The 22,063-nt window shown below is 40.9% G+C and overlaps 2 protein-coding genes across 7 annotated transcripts in view; both read right to left on the bottom strand.

Moving 5' to 3' along the window:
* The window catches only part of acox3 (acyl-CoA oxidase 3, pristanoyl), a 59,832-nt gene extending 40,184 nt beyond the window's left edge, over positions 1-19,648 (bottom strand). For 3 of the 6 annotated variants that reach the window (XR_014599725.1, XR_014599726.1, XM_084043756.1), the window contains exons 1-9: positions 19,431-19,566; positions 17,209-17,412; positions 16,307-16,404; positions 15,840-15,975; positions 11,614-11,688; positions 10,123-10,212; positions 9,268-9,411; positions 7,185-7,273; positions 4,446-4,542 (exon numbers count right to left, since the gene is read on the bottom strand). Coding sequence is in view for 4 of the 6 variants with exons in the window: in XM_084043756.1 (XP_083899882.1) it covers positions 4,446-4,542; positions 7,185-7,273; positions 9,268-9,411; positions 10,123-10,212; positions 11,614-11,688; positions 15,840-15,975; positions 16,307-16,404; positions 17,209-17,379 (900 nt within the window). In the remaining 2 variants the exon portion in view is untranslated. Of the gene's footprint in view, positions 1-4,445; positions 4,543-7,184; positions 7,274-9,267; positions 9,412-10,122; positions 10,213-11,613; positions 11,689-15,839; positions 15,976-16,306; positions 16,405-17,208; positions 17,413-19,430; positions 19,567-19,609 lie in introns of those variants that run through there. The other 3 variants (XM_084043757.1, XM_084043759.1, XM_084043758.1) reach the window with 3 other exon arrangements.
* On the bottom strand, positions 2,313-2,564 carry LOC311034928 (cytochrome c oxidase subunit 7A2, mitochondrial-like; the record flags this gene model as incomplete). Its single annotated transcript, XM_084042956.1, has 1 exon — positions 2,313-2,564. The coding sequence occupies one exon, from the start codon at positions 2,562-2,564 to the stop codon at positions 2,313-2,315; it is 252 nt and encodes an 83-aa protein (XP_083899082.1).
* Positions 19,649-22,063: the final 2,415 nt, after the last annotated feature.

Below are 22,063 nucleotides of genomic sequence, written 5' to 3'. Positions count from 1 at the left end.
GAGGCGATCTAAGATTCCCCTATGGGCCTATGGGGATTTAAACACAAAAAATAACGCCGCAACCCAGGGGGATAGCGCCCTCTAGTCGGCAGTGCCATCAGGACTTTGGTGCTCTATTGGTGATAAGTAACTAAGTACATTTAGTCAATTCCTGTACAATTCTGACTCTGAGGTACTTTTCCTGCCTAGGAAAAGGAACGGAGACGCTACATCCTCCCGATAGAGGCTCCTCACTGGCAGGGTGGCCAATAGGCTCCACTACATCTCAGAGGCAAATGTTGTACTTTTTACTCCACTACAATTGTATGAACACTATAGTTACTATTACTTTGGAGATTTAGGTTATTCATAAAAAAGACATACATTAACCACTTAAGCCCTATTTTATATTTCGGAACACGATGCGACGCGTTCTGAGCTTGTAGAGTTTTTTTTTTTTATTGTGAAATGAGCCATTCTGCATTATGAATACTTATATACTTAAACATATTTTGATGCCAATACTTTTTTAACTTTTTCTGCAGGACCTTTACCTGTATGTAAGTATTTTTCCTACATTGTGGTATTGCTACTTTTACTTAAATGCAAAGAATCTGCGTATACTTCTTCCACTACAGCTGCTAACAACAGCCATCATGGTCCCATAGCGGCTACTATCTCCAGTCTCCCAGAGAGACCATTAAGACCTGCTTACAGTCTTAATGGTCTTAAACACATAACTGCTCCAGTGTGATCGCAGCAAGCTGAGACTGCTGAACCACAACACTCTTAAACACCCCTAAACTGTTTGTTTATCCTGATGCAACCCCCCCTCACAGTGTGTGTGTGGTGTGTGTGTGTGTGTGTGTGTGTGTGTGTGTGTGTGTGTGTGTGTGTGTGTGTGTGTGTGTGTGTGTGTGTGTGTGTGTGTGTGTGTGTGTGTGTGTGTGTGTGTGTGTGTGTGCGTGTGTGTGTGTGTGTGTTTCATTGTGTCAGGAATATCTCTCACACTGGCCGGTTCCCATCGTTGCAGATGCACCCAGAGAAACCCCATGCTGTCTTTTAACAGGTTTGTTTTGTGTGTGTGTGTGTGTGTGTGTGTGTGTGTGTGTGTGTGTGTGTGTGTGTGTGTGCGTGCGTGCGTGCGTGCGTGCGTGCGTGCGTGCGTGCGTGCGTGCGTGCGTGCGTGCGTGCGTGCGTGCGTGCGTGCGTGCGTGCGTGAATTCGTCAAGTGAATCCATCTGTAGCAAATGCTGCTGTTGTTGATAAAGTGTGATATCCTATCAATTAGTTTAGTTTAGTCTCACTTTTAGTCTCACTAGTCGTGCTACGAGTTAGAATAAAAGATGAACATACCAAACGATTATTAAACCAAAAGAAACGTAACGATTATACCAAACTAAACACATTTTAAACTAGGGGAATCATTTTGGACCGGAGGTTCCGGTCGTTGGTTCCGGCCACCTGATGATGTAAAGTTATTTCCACTCCGACGGATCAGAAACCCGAAAATGGTATTGATCCAAGGCTACTCATATGCTGAGTTAGCCTGGAGAGTGAATCTGCCAGTGCAAAAAAAAAAATGTATTTGGCTGCCCCCTCAGTTGTGGGGCACCAATCAGGGATCAAGTATGCAAATGTGGGGCGGGTTTATCACCAGAGGCATTTTTTTTTTTAAATCCCTTGGAAATGCATATTCCAAACAGATTCCAGACTAATATCTACACAGTGATATTAGTCTGGCCATGCCAGGCTAACACTGGTCAAACCCATGACCTTGTGGTCGAAAAACGAGAGCTCTACCCACTGAGCTATTACTTTTGATGCAGTCACAGTCTTTTTTTTGAGTGGTGCCAACCACTCCTACATTTGACTTTGTCCGTGTGTCCGTATGTCCGTCCGTCCGTCCGTCCGTATGTCCGTCCGTCCGTATGTTTGAGCACGGCTGATTGGTCAAGCTTCACGTGACACGTGACAATATGTTGTCACGTGTCACGTGACAACCTATTGTTGCTGATTGCAACACAAGGATGCAACCAGTTACACTTTCAAAGGCACCACTCTCTTCACACTGGGTGTGATTTTTAGCGGCGCTAGGATCCTGCTCTATACCTGACTTTGTCCGTGTGCGTACGTCAACGTTCTGATTGGTCAGGTGCGTCAACAAAGTGATTGGTCAAGCTTCACGTGACACGTGGCTATAAACACATTATAAACACATATCGATGACAAAATGTATCAAAGGCGCCGCTACCTTCACACAGGGTGTGATTTTTGTTTGTTGCTGTCTGCACAACTGCACAACAGTCTAATTCTCCAGTAAGGTGGTTGGTTCACTGTGGTTTCTTGGGCATGGCTGCATTATACAACACATATACGACGTAGAAACTGCCGAAGACAGTGAGACCAATGGTGGTTCTGTACAGGAGCGCATCCTTGATACCTCCCTTCAGGTAGATGGGGAGGCCGTTGTCTTCCTGAAAGAACTTCTGTTTATCTTTGATTGTGTTCTCTATCTGTCTGCGGGCACTGCCGCTGACGGTCCGCTTGGACAGCTGCCGAAGACCCATAAGTTGTCTGTACATGTTGACGCCGGAATGTTAGTGGAGGTGTGGTCACTGAGCTCACGACAATGACCGGATCCTTATAAAGCCTCGCTGTACGTAACAGAACGACATCCCATCGTGTGCTCTACTGCTTATATTGGTTCGGCCGCACAAGGTGTGACCAATCCGCTGAGCTGATTGGGTCGGCCCGACCAATCAAGGTCGCCGATGCGTGCTGATGTCCCTAATATAGTAAATTGATCGCCATGGCAACCGCAGTCAAAACAGGCTTTACACAGCAGACAGTGTGTTCAGTCAGCAGTGTTAACAACTAAATCAGTTTCCACTGCGGTGGAGCATAGCTATACCAACACAATTGGGCCGTGTTTGGGGTAGGGGAAGCCGGGCGGGGAGGGGAGGATCTTGGTCACTATCCTGCAGAATGACACCAGACCATTATTGGTTGGGTAGTAGTGATGAGCGGGCCGACCCGTAACCCGCGGGTCAACCCGCGGCGCGGGTGGTTGAGTCAGGATTTCAGAGGCAATTATGCGGGCTGCGGGTGAGCGGGTCAGCCGCTCTCACACGCAAAAAAAAAAAAAAAAAAAACTATTTTGAACAACATCCCATGACAATGTTGTGCTACTGTAGACATTTAAAGCAACTTTGGGTACTTAAAAGAGTGCTATATAAATCTGAGCTATTATGATGATGATTATCTTTTTTTTCCCACCGCGGGTCGCGGGGCAGGTTGAGCCATAGATTTATATATGGGTTCGCGGGGCGGGTTGAGGTGGGTTGGGTTCCGTGGCGGGGCGGGGCGGGGCGGGTCATGAAAAAACCCGACCCGCACATCACTATTGGGTAGCTTGTCAATCAAAAGCGGGGGCGGGGAATGAATGCTATTGGTTGTGTAGCTTGTCAATCAAATCATCCCTCCCCCCTAGAGCATAGATATTCAACTGGCGGCCCGCGGCCCGCGGGCCACGTGCGGCCCGCAAGGAGCTTCCTTGTGGCCCCTGGCCATATTCCAAAAAAAAAAAAAAAAAAAAAAGTTTTTTTTTTTTTTTTTTTTTAATTTTCATAATTATTATTTATTTTAACTTTGATTTATATTATCAAAGTTAAAACAATACAAATTATTTATCCTTCATTAGTTCTTGAAAGGCCATCTTTCATTGGAACTTAACTTAGAACCTTAAATAGAACCGAATTAGACCGAATTAGACCCGAAAAAAGGTTGATTTATATTGGTCAAATAGAACCGAATTAGACCCGAATTAGACCGAATTAGACCCGAATTAGACCCGAAAATTTCGCGCGCGTACGCTTTGCGCACGCGCGCAAATTGTGTGGCCCCCGACTCCAAATTATTTTACAGTTGTGGCCCCCTGCCTAATCTAGTTGAATACCCCTGCCCTAGAGCATAACCTACTTTATCGTCAATTTTAAAATAAATGGGACCATAGTTTACCAGAACGCATATCATGATGATTGAAAGGAGACTTTAAACTAGCGTCTGGAAGCATATAGTATTTATGACAATTTTTATTAAGGTAAGAAAATCTAGTCTAAAGTTTGTCAAAACCCCATCCGCTTGCGTTAAAATAAATTCTTTCTGACACCAGCAAGGGTAAAACAGCGAAACTACACACCAATCATACGAACTGTCTCTTCCGTATTGGCGTCAATGTAAAAATCTCAGGCTGGCCCCTTGATTTATACTCTACAAGCAGACCTTGCGGAGAGCGAACAGGACGGCGTCGAGGCCGAGTAGGACGGGATGGTGCTGCATCCTCCCGGTTGGGGGATCCTCACTGGCAGGTGAGACAGTAGGTACAGCAGTGGCAAACAGTGGGAGGAATTGGCACAATGACGAAATTGGGAGAAAATATTTGTCTGCCGAGAAAAATGACCCACCTTGAACGGTGTGACGTAGCGGCCATCAGGGGTGACGTCTCCCGTCTTGTTCAGTAGGTTCTCCCGTGGAATCCTCACCTTGTGGAACATCGCAAACCTGCACGGAAAAAAAGGCACCTGTGTTTGGTCTCATATCAATAGGCTCTATATGCACAGCAGCCATATTGGAAATAAACTGGGCCTCGTCCTTACTTCCTTCACAGGTGTTACCAATGATACTAATGAAGGCTCTGTTCCATTCTGGTCAAACAGAGTCAGGGTGCTGATATTGTGCATGTCGGCTCACTGGAAACACTAATGGGTCTCAAAGTGTGGTCCAGGGACCCTCATGGTTTCTTGAGGGGGTGTAACTCTGAGAGTGTACAAATGGAACCAAATGGACCCAATGGAGGGTCCATTTGGTTCCATTTGTACACTCTCAGAGTTATGGAGTTTCTGTCCAATATGGCTGCTGTGCATAGAGTCTATTGCCAAGGACAAACAATATTGTCTCTGTGGGGGGTGGAAACCTCATTATGTCCAAAACTGTTACTTTTCAGGATTCAAATAAACACAAAAAGTGTAAAATATGGAGATAAGAGTTTTCTGACAACATCAACGATATATAATATACACTACACAGTACAAATGTTTAGTCCTCTCAACATGGGGTTACATCATGTCCCAAACTGTAAACACTAATGACCCACAGACAGGGTTCCATTTGTACATTTCCTTAATCACTTAAAAGGGATAGTTCATCCCCAAAATCCCAATGTTTTTGTCGCATTCCTAAGCCAATAATTTGATGACCGACAGCGGTTCCGGTAGGAGTCTCCTACCGGAACCGCTGCCTACCAGTCCGCTGGTCATCAAATTATTGTCTTGGGAATGCGACAAAAACTAAAAAATATCCATGGATTGGATTCAAGTCTCCATGGGGTGACTAATCGATAGGAAAAAAATGTTTGGTTGAACTATCCCTTTAAGCCCATATACTTCTTCATATGACAAATAGCTAAAATAATCGTTTTCTACAAAGGTTGTAAAGGAGCTAATTTAGCTATTTTGTTTTATTTTGAAAGCTTTTGAAAAGCTTTGACACATTTTCTTACTTTGCCCAAAATAGGGAGGCCATAGTTAATGTGGTTAACATAGATTTTTAATTGAATTGTTTAATTGTCATGTTATCAAACATGAACATCAAACATATCAGACAAATGCATGTACTGTATTTAATATAAACATATCCCCGCCGGCAATAAAAATGAATAACCAGAGGGCGGGAGGATATCAAAACCAGATAAAATCCAACCCTGGCTCTACAGTCAAAATAACATCAATGTCTTTTCCCTCTCACACAACAATCCTTCTTCTAACCTCTCCAGCAAACGTGCGCGCACGCGCGCGGAATGTAGAAGTACTAGTAGTTACAAATAACAGTCCGGAATAAAAAATGTACTTGAGTAAAAGTACAAAAATATTGGTATCAAAATGTACTTAAAGTACCAAAAGTAAAAGTACTAAAATGTTTGACAATAGCAGATCTACAAGCTCACTACAAGCTTGTGAGCTTGTAGATCTTCAAATAGCCTAGGTATAAAATAGGGCTAAAGTGGTTAATGTAAGTTTTATAATGAAATAATGTATATCTACAAAGTAACTCGTAACTAAAGCTGTCAAATAATTGTAGTGGAGTAAAAGTACAATATTTGCCTCTGAGCTGTAGTGGAGTAGAAGTAAAAGTATAGACAATTGGAAATGCTCCAGTAAAGTAAGTACCTCAAAATTGTACTTAAGTACAGTACTTGAGTAAATGTACTTAGTTACTTTACACCACTGTAAGTTGGGCGATAGTGTAGTGAACGCACCTAAACAGTCATCATTACTGGACGTACGGACCAGAGCATGTCCCCTCATTCACCACAACACATGGAATGTTTCCCTCTCTGACTGCTCTCCTCTGAGAGTCGGAGTGCCACTCCACCCAAAATCATGTTTTTGAAGCTTATCCATTAAAATCCTGGTTGTTTTGGCACTCTGCTTTTCCCCAGAGCATTGTAATGGATTGATCAAACATTTATATTGCTGACCAAGTTTGGACGTGTGTGAACTGGAACTTGAAATGATTCCTCAGAGTCTGTGTACCTCTACTGCCCTCTGCTGGTGTAAAACAGTTGGAATTGGCGGTTGTGGTGCCCATTCAAACAGATGACACCTCCCCGTCAAATATTTGTACCATTTGAATAATAACTTCTGACGCACGTCATGTAATGTGATGTAATAATGTATATTGTTTGCTCTGACAGGAACAAATCAACATCAATTGTTGTGTTGTGATGTTAACCCGTTAAGACCTGAAGCCGATTCTATATGTCTCCTAAATCCCAACAGTTTTCTGAAAAATGTACGTTTCTATATCAGCGGTGCTCAAACTTTTTCATGTCAAGGACCCCCAAAATTATATGTATCTGGCCGCGGACCCCCATCTCAAAATATTTTGTTCCAGGGGGTCCCAGAAGCAAATATTTGAGTTAAAATGTTTGCTATAAAAATATATATACCGATATTCAAAGATTTGCACACATTTTCAAGATTTTCAAAAATCGCTATGAGCTTGTATATCTGCTATTCTTGGACAGCCAAAGTGTAAAATAATCCTTTTTTAGCTCGAATCAAAAAGTGACACAGATGCGTTCCAGGTCTTAATGGGTTTTAAGAAACACTGGACTAGTCCCATGCAGTCAGTATGTCACCTACCCATTGTCCAGCCCATTCTGACCCAGCTTCTTGCCCATGTCTCCCACCAGCACACCAGGCATGGCCAGCAGGGTCTTAGGATCTCTCACCTATCACACAAAACAAAACACACATCATCAAGTCTCTCCTCCTCAGATGCATAACTATTCCACACAAATATTATACACAACGAGACCTTATATGTGAAACATTGTCGTGTTGTTTACTTTCACTATTCACTACTTATTAGTAATTGTATTTTCTGATGCCTTACTGATAACAAGGACCACCCAACCACTCCACTGGACAGATATGCAAACTGAACAAAGTTAACTCCTGGCTGAATAATACCCAAAAGTTCAGCAGAGGACATTATCCAGTTTAATACTGACAGACCAACTAGTGTCAACAGTCTTTAATGCGCTTTATGAGACATTTATTAAGACTAAATAGGACACAGCTGCACTCACTTGTTAATGGCCTGGAAAAAAGACTCACTTGTGATCCACCTGATGTACTGTATATCGTCGCTGCCTGGCAGAAACCTCCTATCTCCATATTATTTCAACTTTTTCGTCACTAGTTAACGCCCTACATCGTCGCACAAGAGTGTAGCACAAATGTAGTGAAAATAACAGATCTACAAGCTCACAACATGACACGCTGTGATCTTGTAGATCTGCTATTTTAACTATTTCCGAAAATTGTCGTTACTGAAAAGTAATGGTTTTGGACATACAAGGTTTCCACCTGACGGTGACGATATTTTATGTGTTTTTTATGACTGGGTTACCACCACACTACAGGGTTGCACACTGTAGACTTTCTGTCCTTAAAAGGTAAAAACAAACATCAGTATTGGTCCATAAAATACAGCTGTCTAATACTGTGTTTGATCTGGATAAAAAAGAAAAGAAAACAAGGGTAAAAGCATTTTTCAGAGGTAAGAAGGTCAGTGGCACTTATAGCCACTTGAGCATGATTTATACTGGGTTGTATGACAGTATCACATGTCAAAAATAGCCAGTCTACTAGCTCTGCTCTTTTCATGAAAATAAATTGCTAATCTTTGAACATGTTTGCCCAAAATATGGATGCCAGTTTGAAAGGGATTAGGCAAACGAGGCCGATTCTACTAATCTCTTCTAAATCCTAACAGGTTTCTGAAAAACGTACCGTATGTTTGCTATATCAGTGGTGCTCAAACTTTTTCATGTCAAGGACCCCCAAAATTATATGTATTTGGCCGCAGACCCCCATCTCAAAATATTTAGTTCCAGGGAACCCCCAGAAGCAAATATTGGAGTAAAAATTGTTCGCTTTAAAAATATATATATTCAAAGGTTTGCACACATTTTCAAGATTTTTCAAAAATAGCAGATCTACAAACTCATAGCGTGCCACGCGCTATGAGTTTGAATATCTGTTATTTTTGAATAGCCAAAGTATAAAATGACACAGATGCTTTCCTGGTTTTAATGGGTTAAAGTGAGTCCTGTGCAGAGATCAACATTTGTGACTAGCAACAAATGCATTGAAAATGCTGGGTACAATATTTGCCTTTGAGATGTAGTGGAGTAGAAGTAGAAGTGTTGACAATTGGAAATACGCCAGTACAGTAAAATTACCTCAAAATTGTACTTGTAAATGTACTTCCACCACTGGAAGGGGATGCCATATGGGCCACAGTGAGTGGTAAGTTTGCGGTGCAATATTTTTTTTATCAACACACAGACATAGAGTGTTCAATAGCACTGATTTATGGGGAAAAAATGCAAACGCGGAAAAATGGAGTTAGCTGGTTTCTAACTCAATTTTTTTTCAGCAAAAAAAATGTATATTATACATTTTTTGTTTATGTTCTACATCGCATTGTGAACTTGTAGATTGGCTATTTTTGCTATGCTTGAAAATATAGGGCTTAAGTGGTTATGAAGCCGAACTACTGAACAGAAACAAGGCAACCCAGAGATGTAATTGAGCTGCAGCACCATCTTGTGGACAGAGTTTGTGGCCAGAGTGACATAAAGGAGTAGATAGACCTACAGACAAAAAGACAGTCATTGTGGTTAAAGTAGTTGCAGGCAGCTGCTCTGATAGATACCTGCACGACGAAGGAATGCAGGCCGTGGCACACTGCGTCAGGCGTGTAGAGCTGGGCGAACACCACGGCGTGTGTGGCCGTCTTTCCCAGGTTTCCCACCCAGAACTTGGCAGCCTCAAAGTCTGGGGAGTTTATGACAAATTCCTACAGGGTAGAGAGGCATACGTTATCAGTTTGATGATGGCATATAGAGCAGTGGTGTAAAAAGTACTCAAATCTTTTACTTAAGTAAAAGTATGATACTGCAATGTAGAAATACTCTGTTACAAGTAAAAGTTCAGAATTAAAGTATTGGTATCAAAATGTACTTAAAGTACGAAAAGTAAAAGTACTCATTATGCAGAATGCACCCTTTCAAGTTTTCAAATGTATAAAACCCTTTTGAAAATAGCTGATCTACAAGCTCACAATATGCCGCATCGCGACACATTGTGAGCTTGTAGATCGGCTATTTTCAAATGGCAGAGGTGTAAATAGGGCTGAAGTGGTTAATGTATGTTTTGTAATAATAATCAAAATCTACAAAGTAGCTAGTACGTTTTCAAAACATTGTAGTGGAGTAAAAAAGTACAATATTTTCCACTGAGATGTAGTGAAGTACTGAAAATTAGAAATACTCCAGTAAAGTAAAACAAATACCTCAAAATTGTACTTAAGTACAGTACTTGAGTAAAGGTACTTAGTTACTTTACACCACTGATATAGAGGTGTCTCTAGAAAAGGGAAAGGGGCTACATTAACTGAAAGGGGGCACTGGACAACATTCAGCCACTAGAAGTCTAGTGCATTGGAAATGGTATGAATGTACAGTATTTATTATGTTATCTCTGTGTGTATGCTATACTAGGATCGAACCTGTGTGCTGTGGTCGTACGTAGCGGTGGTTCTCATCGCTCTGGTGTTGCTGCCGTGACTCAGCTCTGTCAGGGCGAAACACCCATATACCTGCAGACATTAAAACAGCAGTAAATTGTCATCATCGTATTTATATGAGAACTTTTCAACGATGAATTGCACAAGGTGCCTCATAAACAGCCGTGAGCACTTGATAATGCCAGTGGTACCACCTGATTACTCCCCTGGTAACATAGGAGCACCACCAAGCTGTGGTATCACTTTTCATGTCACGGTCCGCTCCTCTTTCTCTGACCGTGTTCGTTAGCAACGTTAGCAGTACATTGTTAGCAACAGGGGAAGTGATTGTTATTTATTTACATTTTTTGTAAACATAGAAAATAATGCAGAGTCCTTAAGATGAATCCAGAAGCAATTGTGTCTTTATACACAACTGAGTTTATCACAGTTAACAACATTAGACAAATGAGAAACTTCAAAAACAATGTATTATTCGTGGTGCCCCAAGGTGGAATCGGGTCACCAACATTTGAGTCCCCAGGACAGAAACAAAATCAATACAATAAAATCTTTCAGTCAACAATTAGAAGTTGTAATCACTTTTTGGCAGTTATAAACCTGCATTTGATGGATTATAGGCATATTGCCACTTTAAAGATAGGCCAGTTTAAACTGGTAAACAGGATTGGTTATAATTGATGACAGGACAGGTAAAATATTGTCGCTACTATGATTGCAAAGGAGATTGCTTCTTTATACACAACTATGTTTATCATGTTAAACAAACCAAACACATAAAAACATTGGGAACAGTAGCATTGTAGAGCATGGTACCCTGAACTCCTGGCCATCAACTCACAACCCCCTACGCTACCGGCAGAGTTGTTGACCCCAGCTTGTGTAATGACTAATGCAGACGTATTGCCTGAACGTTTGAACCCAATAAAAGCAGTTGTAGACAAAAGTAAACAAGGAGCAAGACAGAATCTAAATGAACACAATGCAATGTATCTGCCCCACACCAAATCTTTTAATAAAACTTTACAGCGAAATATACAGCAAAAATAGCCGATCTACAAGCTCACAATGCGTAGCAAGGCAACATTGCTTGTAGATCCATTTTCACTATTCTGAGCTTGTTGTATATTGCCCGTGACTACCAGCCCATTATAATAAAACTAAAATTAACATGAAATTAATAAAAACTCAAATAAAACTAAGCCTTTTCATATATATATGTATATTAAAATATATATATATATTCAAAGATTTGCACAAAATGTCAAGATTTTTCAAATATAGCAGATCTACAAGCTCATAGCAAGCTTGTAGATCTGCTATTTTTTTAATAGCCAAAGAAATCAAACTGACACAGATTAGTTGCCAGACTGAATGGGTTACGTGCAAATTAGCTCTATCCGTACTGTAGCTACAGAATGAAAGGCGTGGGTATATGTTCACTATGAAGTTAGTGTATAGCATAATCGTTACCGTCATGTCGTCTGTGTCTCGCACGAACTTGCTGTGTCTCTCTGACCCCGAGCTGGCGACCGTCTGACCGAACATCTGGAAAACAACACAGGAGAAGAGCATGTTCTATTGTGAACATCTGGAAAACAACACAGGTGAAGAGCATGTTCTATTGTGAACATCTGGAAAACAACACAGGAGAAGAGCATGTTCTATTGTGAACATCTGGAAAACAACACAGGAGAAGAGCATGTTCTATTGTGAACATCTGCAAAACAACACAGGAGAAGAGCATGTTATATTGTGAACATCTGCAAAACAACACAGGAGAAGAGCATGTTCTATTGTGAACATCTGCAAAACAACACAGGAGAAGAGCCATGTTCTATTGTGAACATCTGGAAAACAACACAGGAGAAGAGCCATGTTCTATTGTGAACATCTGCAAAACAACACAGGAGAACAGCCATGTTCTATTGTGAACATCTGGAAAACAACACAGGTGAAGAGCATGTTCTATTGTGAACATCTGGAAAACAACACAGGAGAAGAACATGTTCTATTGTGAACATCTGGAAAATAACACAGGAGAAGAGCATGTTCTATTGTGAACATCTGGAAAACAACACAGGAGAAGAACATGTTCTATTGTGAACATCTGGAAAACAACACAGGAGAAGAGCATGTTCTATTGTGAACATCTGCAAAACAACACAGGAGAAGAGCCATGTTCTATTGTGAACATCTGGAAAACAACACAGGTGAAGAGCATGTTCTATTGTGAACATCTGGAAAACAACACAGGAGAAGAACATGTTCTATTGTGAACATCTGGAAAACAACACAGGTGAAGAGCATGTTCTATTGTGAACATCTGGAAAACAACACAGGAGAAGAGCATGTTCTATTGTGAACATCTGGAAAACAACACAGGAGAAGAGCATGTTCTATTGTGAACATCTGCAAAACAAATACAGGAGAAGAGCCATGTTCTATTGTGAACATCTGCAAAACAACACAGGAGAAGAGCCATGTTCTATTGTGAACATCTGCAAAACAACACAGGAGAAGAGCCATGTTCTATTGTGAACATCTGCAAAACAACACAGGAGAAGAGCATGTTCTATTGTGAACATCTGGAAAACACCACAGAAGAAGAGCATGTTATATCATGAGAATAACTGAACATGAAAGCCATCAAGAAGTTACAGTGTTGTTTCTTTTGGCATTTTTCAGTATAGAGCAGTGGCAGAAGAAGTAGGCTACTCAGATATTTTGCTTAAGTAAAAGTAGCAATGCCACAATACAAAAATTACAAATAAAAGTCCTGTGTTCAAAACCAGTAAGTACTGAAGTATTGGCAAGTACCAAAAGTAAAAGTACAAAAATGTTTGAAAATAACAGATCTACAAGCTCACAACGCGTCGCATTGTGAGCTTGTAGGCTATTTTCAAAATGTATAATAATGTTATAATATGATGATTTATAACAGCAAAGTAACTAGTAACTTACTTACTTACTAACTAGTAACTAAGTTTTCAAATAATTGTAGCGGAATTAAAAGTACAATATTTTCCTCTGAGATGTAGTGGAGTAGAAGTAAAAGTATTGGAAATTGGAAATACTCCAGTAAAGTAAAAATTACCACAAAATTGTACTTAAGCACAGTACAGTAAATGTACTTAGTTACTTTACACCACTGGTATAGAGACAGGAACAGGACAGGACAGAGAGACAGGAGAGACCCGCGACAAAAGACAGGGACTCAGATTTGAACACGGGTCCAGTATTTCATCGCTGTCGAACAAACGTATACGTCTTATATGTCCACTCCAAAACTGTTACTTTTCAGGAAATGTAAAAAAAAAAATAAAAAAAAAACTATGTTCCAATGGATCCAAAGTCATTATTTAGTCACTAGCTCTTGTTAATAATTTCCATTGGTTAAATATTTATAAAACCCACAGACACACTTAACTACTTTCAACCTGACCTCCCTATTCTGAGTAATTATAGGCCGACCTAGAAGCTATTTAAGTTTAAAACAGGGCATTCATTCATGAAAAAAAAACCATTAAAGATTGACCCATTCAATCCGGGAATGCATCTGTGTCACTTAAAATGTCTTTATTCTTTGGCTATTTTTTAAAAACGTGAATATATATTCAAAAGATTTCTTCTAAATCGTTTTGAAAAAAACGTATGTTGCTATACAGTATCAGTGGTGCTCCAAGTTTTTCCCGTCAAGGAACCCCAAAATGTATTTGACCGTGGACCCCCCATCTCAAAATATGTTGTTCCAGGACCCCCAGCACAGATTGGAGTTAAAATGTTCGCTTTAAAACACATATATATGTATTCAAACATTTGCACAAATTTGCACTCGGTGCCGTGCTATGAGCTTGTAGATCTGCTATTTTTGAATAGCCAAAGAAGTCCAAAATGACACAGATGCGTTCCCGGGCTTAAAGGGTTCAATATGGAGATACAAGGTTTCTGTCCTACAGTGATGATATGCTCTATGTGTGCACTAACTGGCTGAGCCACCAGGCAACCTGAAGCCACTATTTATAATTTGCCAAGACATACTGTAATTACTTCCTAACTAGACCATACCCGTCGGCGCAGCGCATCCGTGGGGGGATATGCGCACATGATCTGGCAACCCGGGAGGCAGTTCGTCCCATAGCTGGGCAGGCCCGTAACCATGGCGACAGTGTTTGACACAAAAACGCTAATAAGAAGCTGAGATTTGATGAAATTGAAAAACGGGCTTCACAGTTGCGTTCAGATGGTAATGGTCAATGGCTGTGTGCAAAATCAGAGCAATTGGTCCAGCCAGTGAGGAGAACCGGGTATCTTCACTCACGTACTCACCACCACTACAGAGGTTACTAGAATTATAGTATGATGATAGTATGATTATAGTATGATGACAGGTAAATGCATTATGACTCATATCTACCAGTGATAATGTTCTTGGGGCTTAAGGGTTAGTGCTTTACAGACACACTAAACACACAGAAAAAATAAAAGGTGCCAACTGGAACCAACACTGGTCCTTTAGAGTGATAACTTAAAATAACCGTTTATTTTAATGGTTCTATAAAGAACCCATGACTACTTAAACCCTATATACAACTATCGACTGGTGTCACCGGGGAGGATATACTTGGCCCGCTCCTTTTTCCCCTCAACACCTAATCTCTTCATCACAAGTAGCTGCTCTGCAAGCTCACCAGCTTATGAACTTAGATGTGCAAAATGTTCACCTATTAAGACATGGTTCAAGTGGTTAAAGGTGCCTCAAAGAAGACAAAAAAGAAGACAAAAAAGAAGACAAACAAGAAGACAAAAAAAAGACAAAACAGGTTCTCTAGAACCATATGAGGAACATAAAGAACCATTAATTAAATAAAATGGTTCTTTAGTATAGGTGATGGTTCTTCGTGGAACAGTACAGCCTTTTAAAGAACCATTTAAAGAACCATTATTTCTTTGTGTGCACCTTGGCCTTGTGAAAAGAGGACTGGCCTTGAAGAAAGAGATAAAGGAACAGATACTGGATATCTAGGAGGTATAATCACTCTGATCCAGAATCACACCACCCTCCATACCCTAGACCAGTGTATCGACACCCAGTGACAAGAGTGTCACAAAATATATTGGAGGGGTCACCAGACGCTTTGCTGAATGTGCTCAAAACATTTCAATCGGAATAAAAAAATGGAATAATAAAAACATTACATAAATCAGTTTTCTCAGTTAATATTTCAGTAGAAGCACAATCAATTATATTTAATTAGTAAGTATAGGCAACATTTTTTTGTTGCCTATAGGAAAGAGAGGGCGAGCAAAGAAGTGTACTTGTGCGTGCGTGCGTGCGTGCGTGCGTGCGTGCGTGCGTGCGTGCGTGCGTGCGTCTGGGCACACTGAGACTGACCACGGTGACTCTGCACAGCAGGCCAAGACTCACTCTAAACTGAACTTGCTAACCTAAACCAATAACAGCGAGCCTAAACACAAGGTGACACAATGTTCTGAAATTTTACATTTCAGAACATTCATCTTCACAGGGTTTGTGTGTGTGTGTGTGTGTGTGTGTGTGTGTGTGTGTGAGTGCGTGCGTGCGTGCGTGCGTGCGTGCGTGCGTGCGTGCGTGCGTGCGTGCGTGCGTGCGTGCGTGCGTGCGTGCGCATGCGTGTGTCCATACCACACACTCCATACTGTATGAATTTACAACTCACCCCTTTACTGAGGAAGTACTTGGCCACCAGGCTCCAGTCGTACATGCCCAGACAGTCTGTGAAGATGACTGCCTTCACTGGGTTGGACATCATCTCCTCTTGTGACAAGAAGTCATACTTGAACAGCTGCTTCACTCTGTGGACCACGGTCATTTAACAAAGGTCAATAATGGGCCTCATTCACATATTTTGTACTTATCAGCATTTACACACCTTTCCACGTTACGAGTCTGATTCATCAAATAATTATTGACTCAATCTAACGTCTGCTCGGAGGCAGACTTACCAAAGGACAAAAGCTTCCGTATGTCATTATAATGCATCCAAAATCAATTACAACAGTGCCAAACCTCAAATAAAATATTTATGTGCCCAACATTTGTCAACACAATAACACGTGTGTGTGTGTGTGTGTGTGTGTGTGTGTGTGTGTGTGTGTGTGTGTGTGTGTGTGTGTGTGTGTTTACCTAAGGAAGGTGAGCTCTCTCATCTTCTCCATGGGTAGATCTTCTCCAGGCTGCCGGGCGAAGATGGGATCGTTTTCCAACGTCCTGAACAACCGTTGCTGAGTGAAGACACACACACACACACATATTTTCGCAAATAGCAGATGTACAAGCTCACAGTGCGGCACAAAGTGACGTGAGCTTGTAAACCCCCCCAGAATGCTCTGCTTCTGGGGGGGTTTGTGATCTCAGATTCTGTGTCATGGTTGGGCAGATAATCTGTAGCATCACAGGAGCAGAGTCACACCATCGCCAAACCGAATGCAACAGCATTGCAATAAATGGTAAATGGTTAATCCTGAGCTGAAGTGTCTAACTGAAATCGATGAATCTGAAGTTCAACGGGTCAGAATCAGAATCCACTTTATGGTCACATCACAGGTTTACAGTTGTAAAGAAGGGGGTGACAATTTGTTTTTGTGCAAGCTCCATCGTGCGTAGGATTCAGTGGAAAAAAGGGGGGAGGGGGGGGGGCTTTTTTTTCACCCGGTGCCAATTTGCTAAGTGATCCTGGGCACTACACTCCCCCCACCAGCCTAGGGAGGCCAGGGCCGAGCTCATGCCTCCTTCAATGCATGAGAGCCAACTGACCTTCTTATCACCTGACAGGGGGGAGTTTCCCTGGTTGGACGTAGCGCGTGGAAGGAACACGTTATTCCAACCAGTTCCCTTCCCCTCCATCAGGCGCCCCGGCTGACCAGGGGGAGGCAGTATAGTGACCAGGATTACTACGTACATGTTTTTGTGTACAGGGTATTAACTACCCTAGGAGACACGGGGAGAACATGCAAACTCCACACAGAGTAGGCCCTTTCGCCAACCCCACCAAGTATAATATATGTTTTAATAACAACAATATTCACCTTAAATTCCGTGACGTCCTCTCCTTCCATCAGCATGACCATGTCCTTCCAGTTGAACGAGGCTCTCTTCCTGTACACATCCAGGGGTCCGCTGGGCAGGTCGGGGAGAACAGCGCCCCCTGTCTTCTCATCCTGCTCATACTTGTCCTCTGAGTAGCTGCTGGTGCTCATGGTGGATCCACAGTAAGGCACTTGGGTTGACTTCTGAGGGCAAGAGATGCAATACTTTTATTGTTATAACTTACACGCACACCAACCAGCTCACTGGCCTTGTGGTTAGAGTGTCCGTCTGCTTTGAGATTTGAGAGGTCGGGGTTCAAGCCCCGGAAGGGCCTTACCAAAGACTATAAAAGAAATAACTGCAGAGTGGCGACAGTCACTTTGAAAAACCAGAATGAGTGCAACTGCTAGTTGTAAAAAGGTAGCATCATTCTTCATGAATAGCCAATAATATTTAATGAAGACGGAATGCACCCGAAACCGAAAGCAAACTCCACTTGCTCAAAGTTTTCATTTACTTGCCACGGGCAGTCGTAGTCGGGGTGTAAGGCTGTCACGATTATGGCATTTCACTTGACAATTAATTGTCGCTCAAATAATTGCGATTAACAATTGAATTGTGGTTCTGTCATTGGAACATTATGAATACAAATTACATTTCTGTTTGGCTAAAACAAAAAGGTGCATACATGACAAATAACTTACATATTAATTAATAACTTCATACTTAAAGAAAAAAACATTAATATTGATATCTACAAGCTCAAAACGCGTCACGATGTGATGCGCTTTGAGCTTGTTGATGGGCTATTTCCACAATTTTTTTAAATGTTTGCAAATATATGAAAAATTTTCAACATGGAAATGATTAGGACAATTATGCGAAATAATTGATATTATCTCAAATAATTTTGATAAGACCTAATAGGCCTAGTCAGAGGTTGGATTGGAGGTATAAGTCCAGTGGGGGTGTACTTGTCTTGTACATCATGGCTGGGGGGATGCACTTGCCTCATGCTACACATTACAGGAGATAGGCCTAGATCTACAAGCTCATAGCTATGAGCTATACAAAATAGAACCAAATGGACCAGTATAGTTCATTTGTTTCCATTGTATACAGAAAGTCAGAAAGTGTCCAACTCCACTCTAAATGTCTCAATGGATGAGTATAGGGAGACCACCTCCAACCACTGCACATGGACTGTTGTAGTTATGTCGTATTAATGACAGAGATCTCTATCAATGGCAGGGAATGTGTCTATCATACAGATGTATTGGTTATACTGGTTAAAATGACTTTTGATTCATGATTGATAATTCATCAACAATAAGTTATGGATTGAGGGTTTTACTGTGTCCACCTCATGCAATATAATTCATTCAACCACAGAGATCGAAGTTCATATTTCACCCTCAAGGGAAAAAGAAAAAACATAACAGAAAGATAACAGAAACGAGCATTATGATCTATAACTAATCAACAAATGTTTTATAACAGACTACCACTGTAACCATGTTAACTGTCCTCTTAATGTAAACATTGAGTCTGACACAACATGGTTGTACGCAGTGGTGGAAACTGGAAAGTAACTAAGTACAGGTATTTTTTACTTTACAGGAGTATTTCGAATTTTCTGTACTTTTACTTCTACTCCACTACATTTCAGAACCAGATATTGTACTTTTACACTACAATTATTTGAAAATAGATATAGATTTTGATTATTGTTACAAAACATACATGATTAACCACTTCAGCCCTACATTTCGGCCATTTGAAAATAGCCAATCTGCAAGCTCACAAGTAGATCTGCTATTTTCAAATGATTTTCATACATTTTGAAAACGTGTGAAATGGGACATTCTGCATAATGAGCACTTTCACTTTTGGTACTTTAAGCACATTTTGATACACATACTTTTGTACTTTTCCTCAAGTAAATTTTGATATTGGTATTTCTGGTAGGCCTATTTCTACAATGCAGTATGGATACTTTTACTTCAGTTTTTTTTTTTTTAAATAGTACTTCTTCCACCAGTGTAAATAACTAACACTTCCCTCTGGGGTTCAGTACTTTGATCAGGTTTGGATCGATGCAGCTCGTTCTCTTTCAGAACAGCGTTTAAACGGAATCAATATAATACAGTAAACACTGTAATAATAATAACTGATAATAATTGATCATATTATAGATCAGATGTATCTCTGTCTCTCTTACCTACTGGTGTGTTGACTTTCCACCTAGATCACTGGCAGTATTGCCAGGTTGTGCAAGAGAAACAAGTAACCAGGTCTATGAAAACAAGCCCAAAAGAAGCGACTATGCTACATGAACACTTTAGACCTATGTGATAGCAGATCTACAAGCTCATATTAGATCAGATGTGTCTCTCTTACCTCCTTCTTGTGTTGACTTTTCCACCTATCACTGGCTGAGTGTTGCCATGTTCTGAGAGAGAGAGAAAAGCAACCAGGTCTATGAAAACAAGCCCAAAAGAAGACCATGAGCACTTTTAAACCTATATACCTATAACTATATTATATATGCATCGGGCTATTTGAAAATAGCAGATCTACGACGTGTTGTGAGCTTATAGATCTGCTATTTTAAAAAACTCTTGCAAAAAAATATATATTTTTGAAACATTCTAACAAGTTAACAACACAGATGATTTTCGATGAATTGAGTACAAGGACCCCAATGGGCCAATGGACACAAGTCATAGACTTTCTTGGGTTTTAAATCCTCTTAGCTGACCTTGTATTGAACTGTACTTTTTTGGAAACTGCTAATAAAGTATTCAATCAATCAAATCAATCAATCCCTTTGGCACAAAACATTTCCATGAAAATATTTGAGAACCACTGGTTTAAATAATAATTTGGAAATTTGGTAACAAGCCTAAATAAGCATCTACACTTTAGAAACAAGCCCAAAAACCGCAACCCGCAACTACCAATATATACAAGCAACTTAAAAGAAAAAGAAGCCCAAGTCGCTTATAATAAGCCGATATGGCAACACTGATGGAGTTATGCGATCACTGGGTGCGTCAACACAGGGTAGGTTTCAGTACCAGAAATGGATTGATTGGACTATCAAAATAAAAGCATTAGAATTTAGCAAAAAGGAAATATGACCTAGTGGTGGAAGAAGTACTCAGATTGTTTTGCCTAATAAAAAAAATAGCAATACCTTAATATACAAAATACTCTAATAGTATTAGGGCAAAAATGTACCATTGGCATCAAAATATACTTAGTACCAAAGTTAAACTACCGGTACTCAAAGTAACTACTAGTGACTAAAGCCGTCAAATAATTGTAGTGGAGTAAAAAGTACAATATTTGCTTCTGAGATGTACTGCAGAGTAGAAGAACTATAAAGTATTGAAATATGGAAATACTCAAGTAAAGTCAAAGTACCTAAAAAAGTACAGTACTTGAGTAATTTTTTTCCACCACTGTCTACTACTACTACTCAGTCAGAGTGAATCCATACCCTTTAAATATAATAGGCTATATGCGCCTCTTCTTACTTCCTTCACAGGTGTGTTACCAATCTGTTCCATTCTGGTCAGGGTGCTTTACGTACCTTACGGGTCCATTTGGTTCCATTTGTACACTCTCAGAGTTATGGGGGTCCTTGAAAATAAGACAACCACTATGCCACACTAATGGAACAGAGCCTTAATTAGTAACATTGGTAACACCTGTGAAGGAAGTAAGGAAGGGGCCCAATTCATTCCCAATATGGCTGCTGTGCATAGAGCCTATTGCACGATTTAATGTGTAGTATGTAGGTTTAATATAAATTTAAAATCTATACAATTGTAGTTCTGCCAGCTTCAGAATGTACTTAGTAGCCCATGTTGGCCACACGAGGGCGCCCTGTCCTCTCCAACATGGACCTTTCTATCTGTAAAATCATCACTGCACTCTGACTAAAAGCCAACTGTGGCCTTATCTTTTTTTTGCAGAAGCTCTTGCATAACTGTAGCCTGACATTTTTGACAATGTCTCCCTAGGTAGAAAAAGTAAATAGCTGACATGGGCTAAGTTGTGGAGCTACACTTGTAAGATGCAGAATACAAAATGTTGTCTTGCAAAACATATCATTCAAAAAAATATTTTTTGCACTCTCAAATTGCTCACTTTATGGTGGAAAGAAAATATGATGATGATTATTAAAATTGCCTATAGCAGGGGTCTTCGACGTTTTCAGGCCAAGGACCCCCTAGCTGAGAGATAGATGAACCAGGGAGGGACCCCCTCTATATTGTATAAAATTGTGTTTCAGATAAACTTTTGCTGCTCTTTTTTCCCTCTACGCCTATAACTCTTTGCCAAAAATAGCCGATCTACAAGCTCGCAAGGCGTTGTGAGCTTGTAGATCGGCTATTTTTGGCTAAAGCTCTCCCCAGAAAAGGGATGCTAGGGTTAATGTGGTTAATGAAATTAAAGTGGTTAATGAAAAAAAATAATCATATCACACAAAGATTTGGTGGACCCCCTGTAGTAGGCCTAACTCTGAGGACCCCCTAGGGGTCCCGGACCCCCTGTTGAAGACCCCTGGCCTAGAGGATGGGTGGGTGGATTGACCGACAGTGGACGGTGGATGTCACAAACGTAGCATGGATGGACTTGCGAGGCGCACCGTTGCTCCGATCCACACCAAACCTGGCACAAACGCTGTTCAAGGGTTTGCAATGAGAATGGTCACACCAGGGGCCACGTTTGCCCCCCAGGGCCTTCACGGTGACCCTAGGGGGCCACAGGTGCACCGTTGCTCCAATCCGCACAAAACTTGGCACAAACACTGTTCAGGGGTCTACCATGAGAACAGTCACA

This window comes from Gymnoscopelus microlampas (genome assembly GCF_963454915.1).
Source record: "Gymnoscopelus microlampas genome assembly, chromosome: 19".
In the NCBI taxonomy this organism is placed as follows: Eukaryota; Metazoa; Chordata; class Actinopteri; order Myctophiformes; family Myctophidae; genus Gymnoscopelus; species Gymnoscopelus microlampas.
Note: the sequence above shows the minus strand (reverse complement) of the source record. Positions and strands in the feature narration are given on the sequence as shown.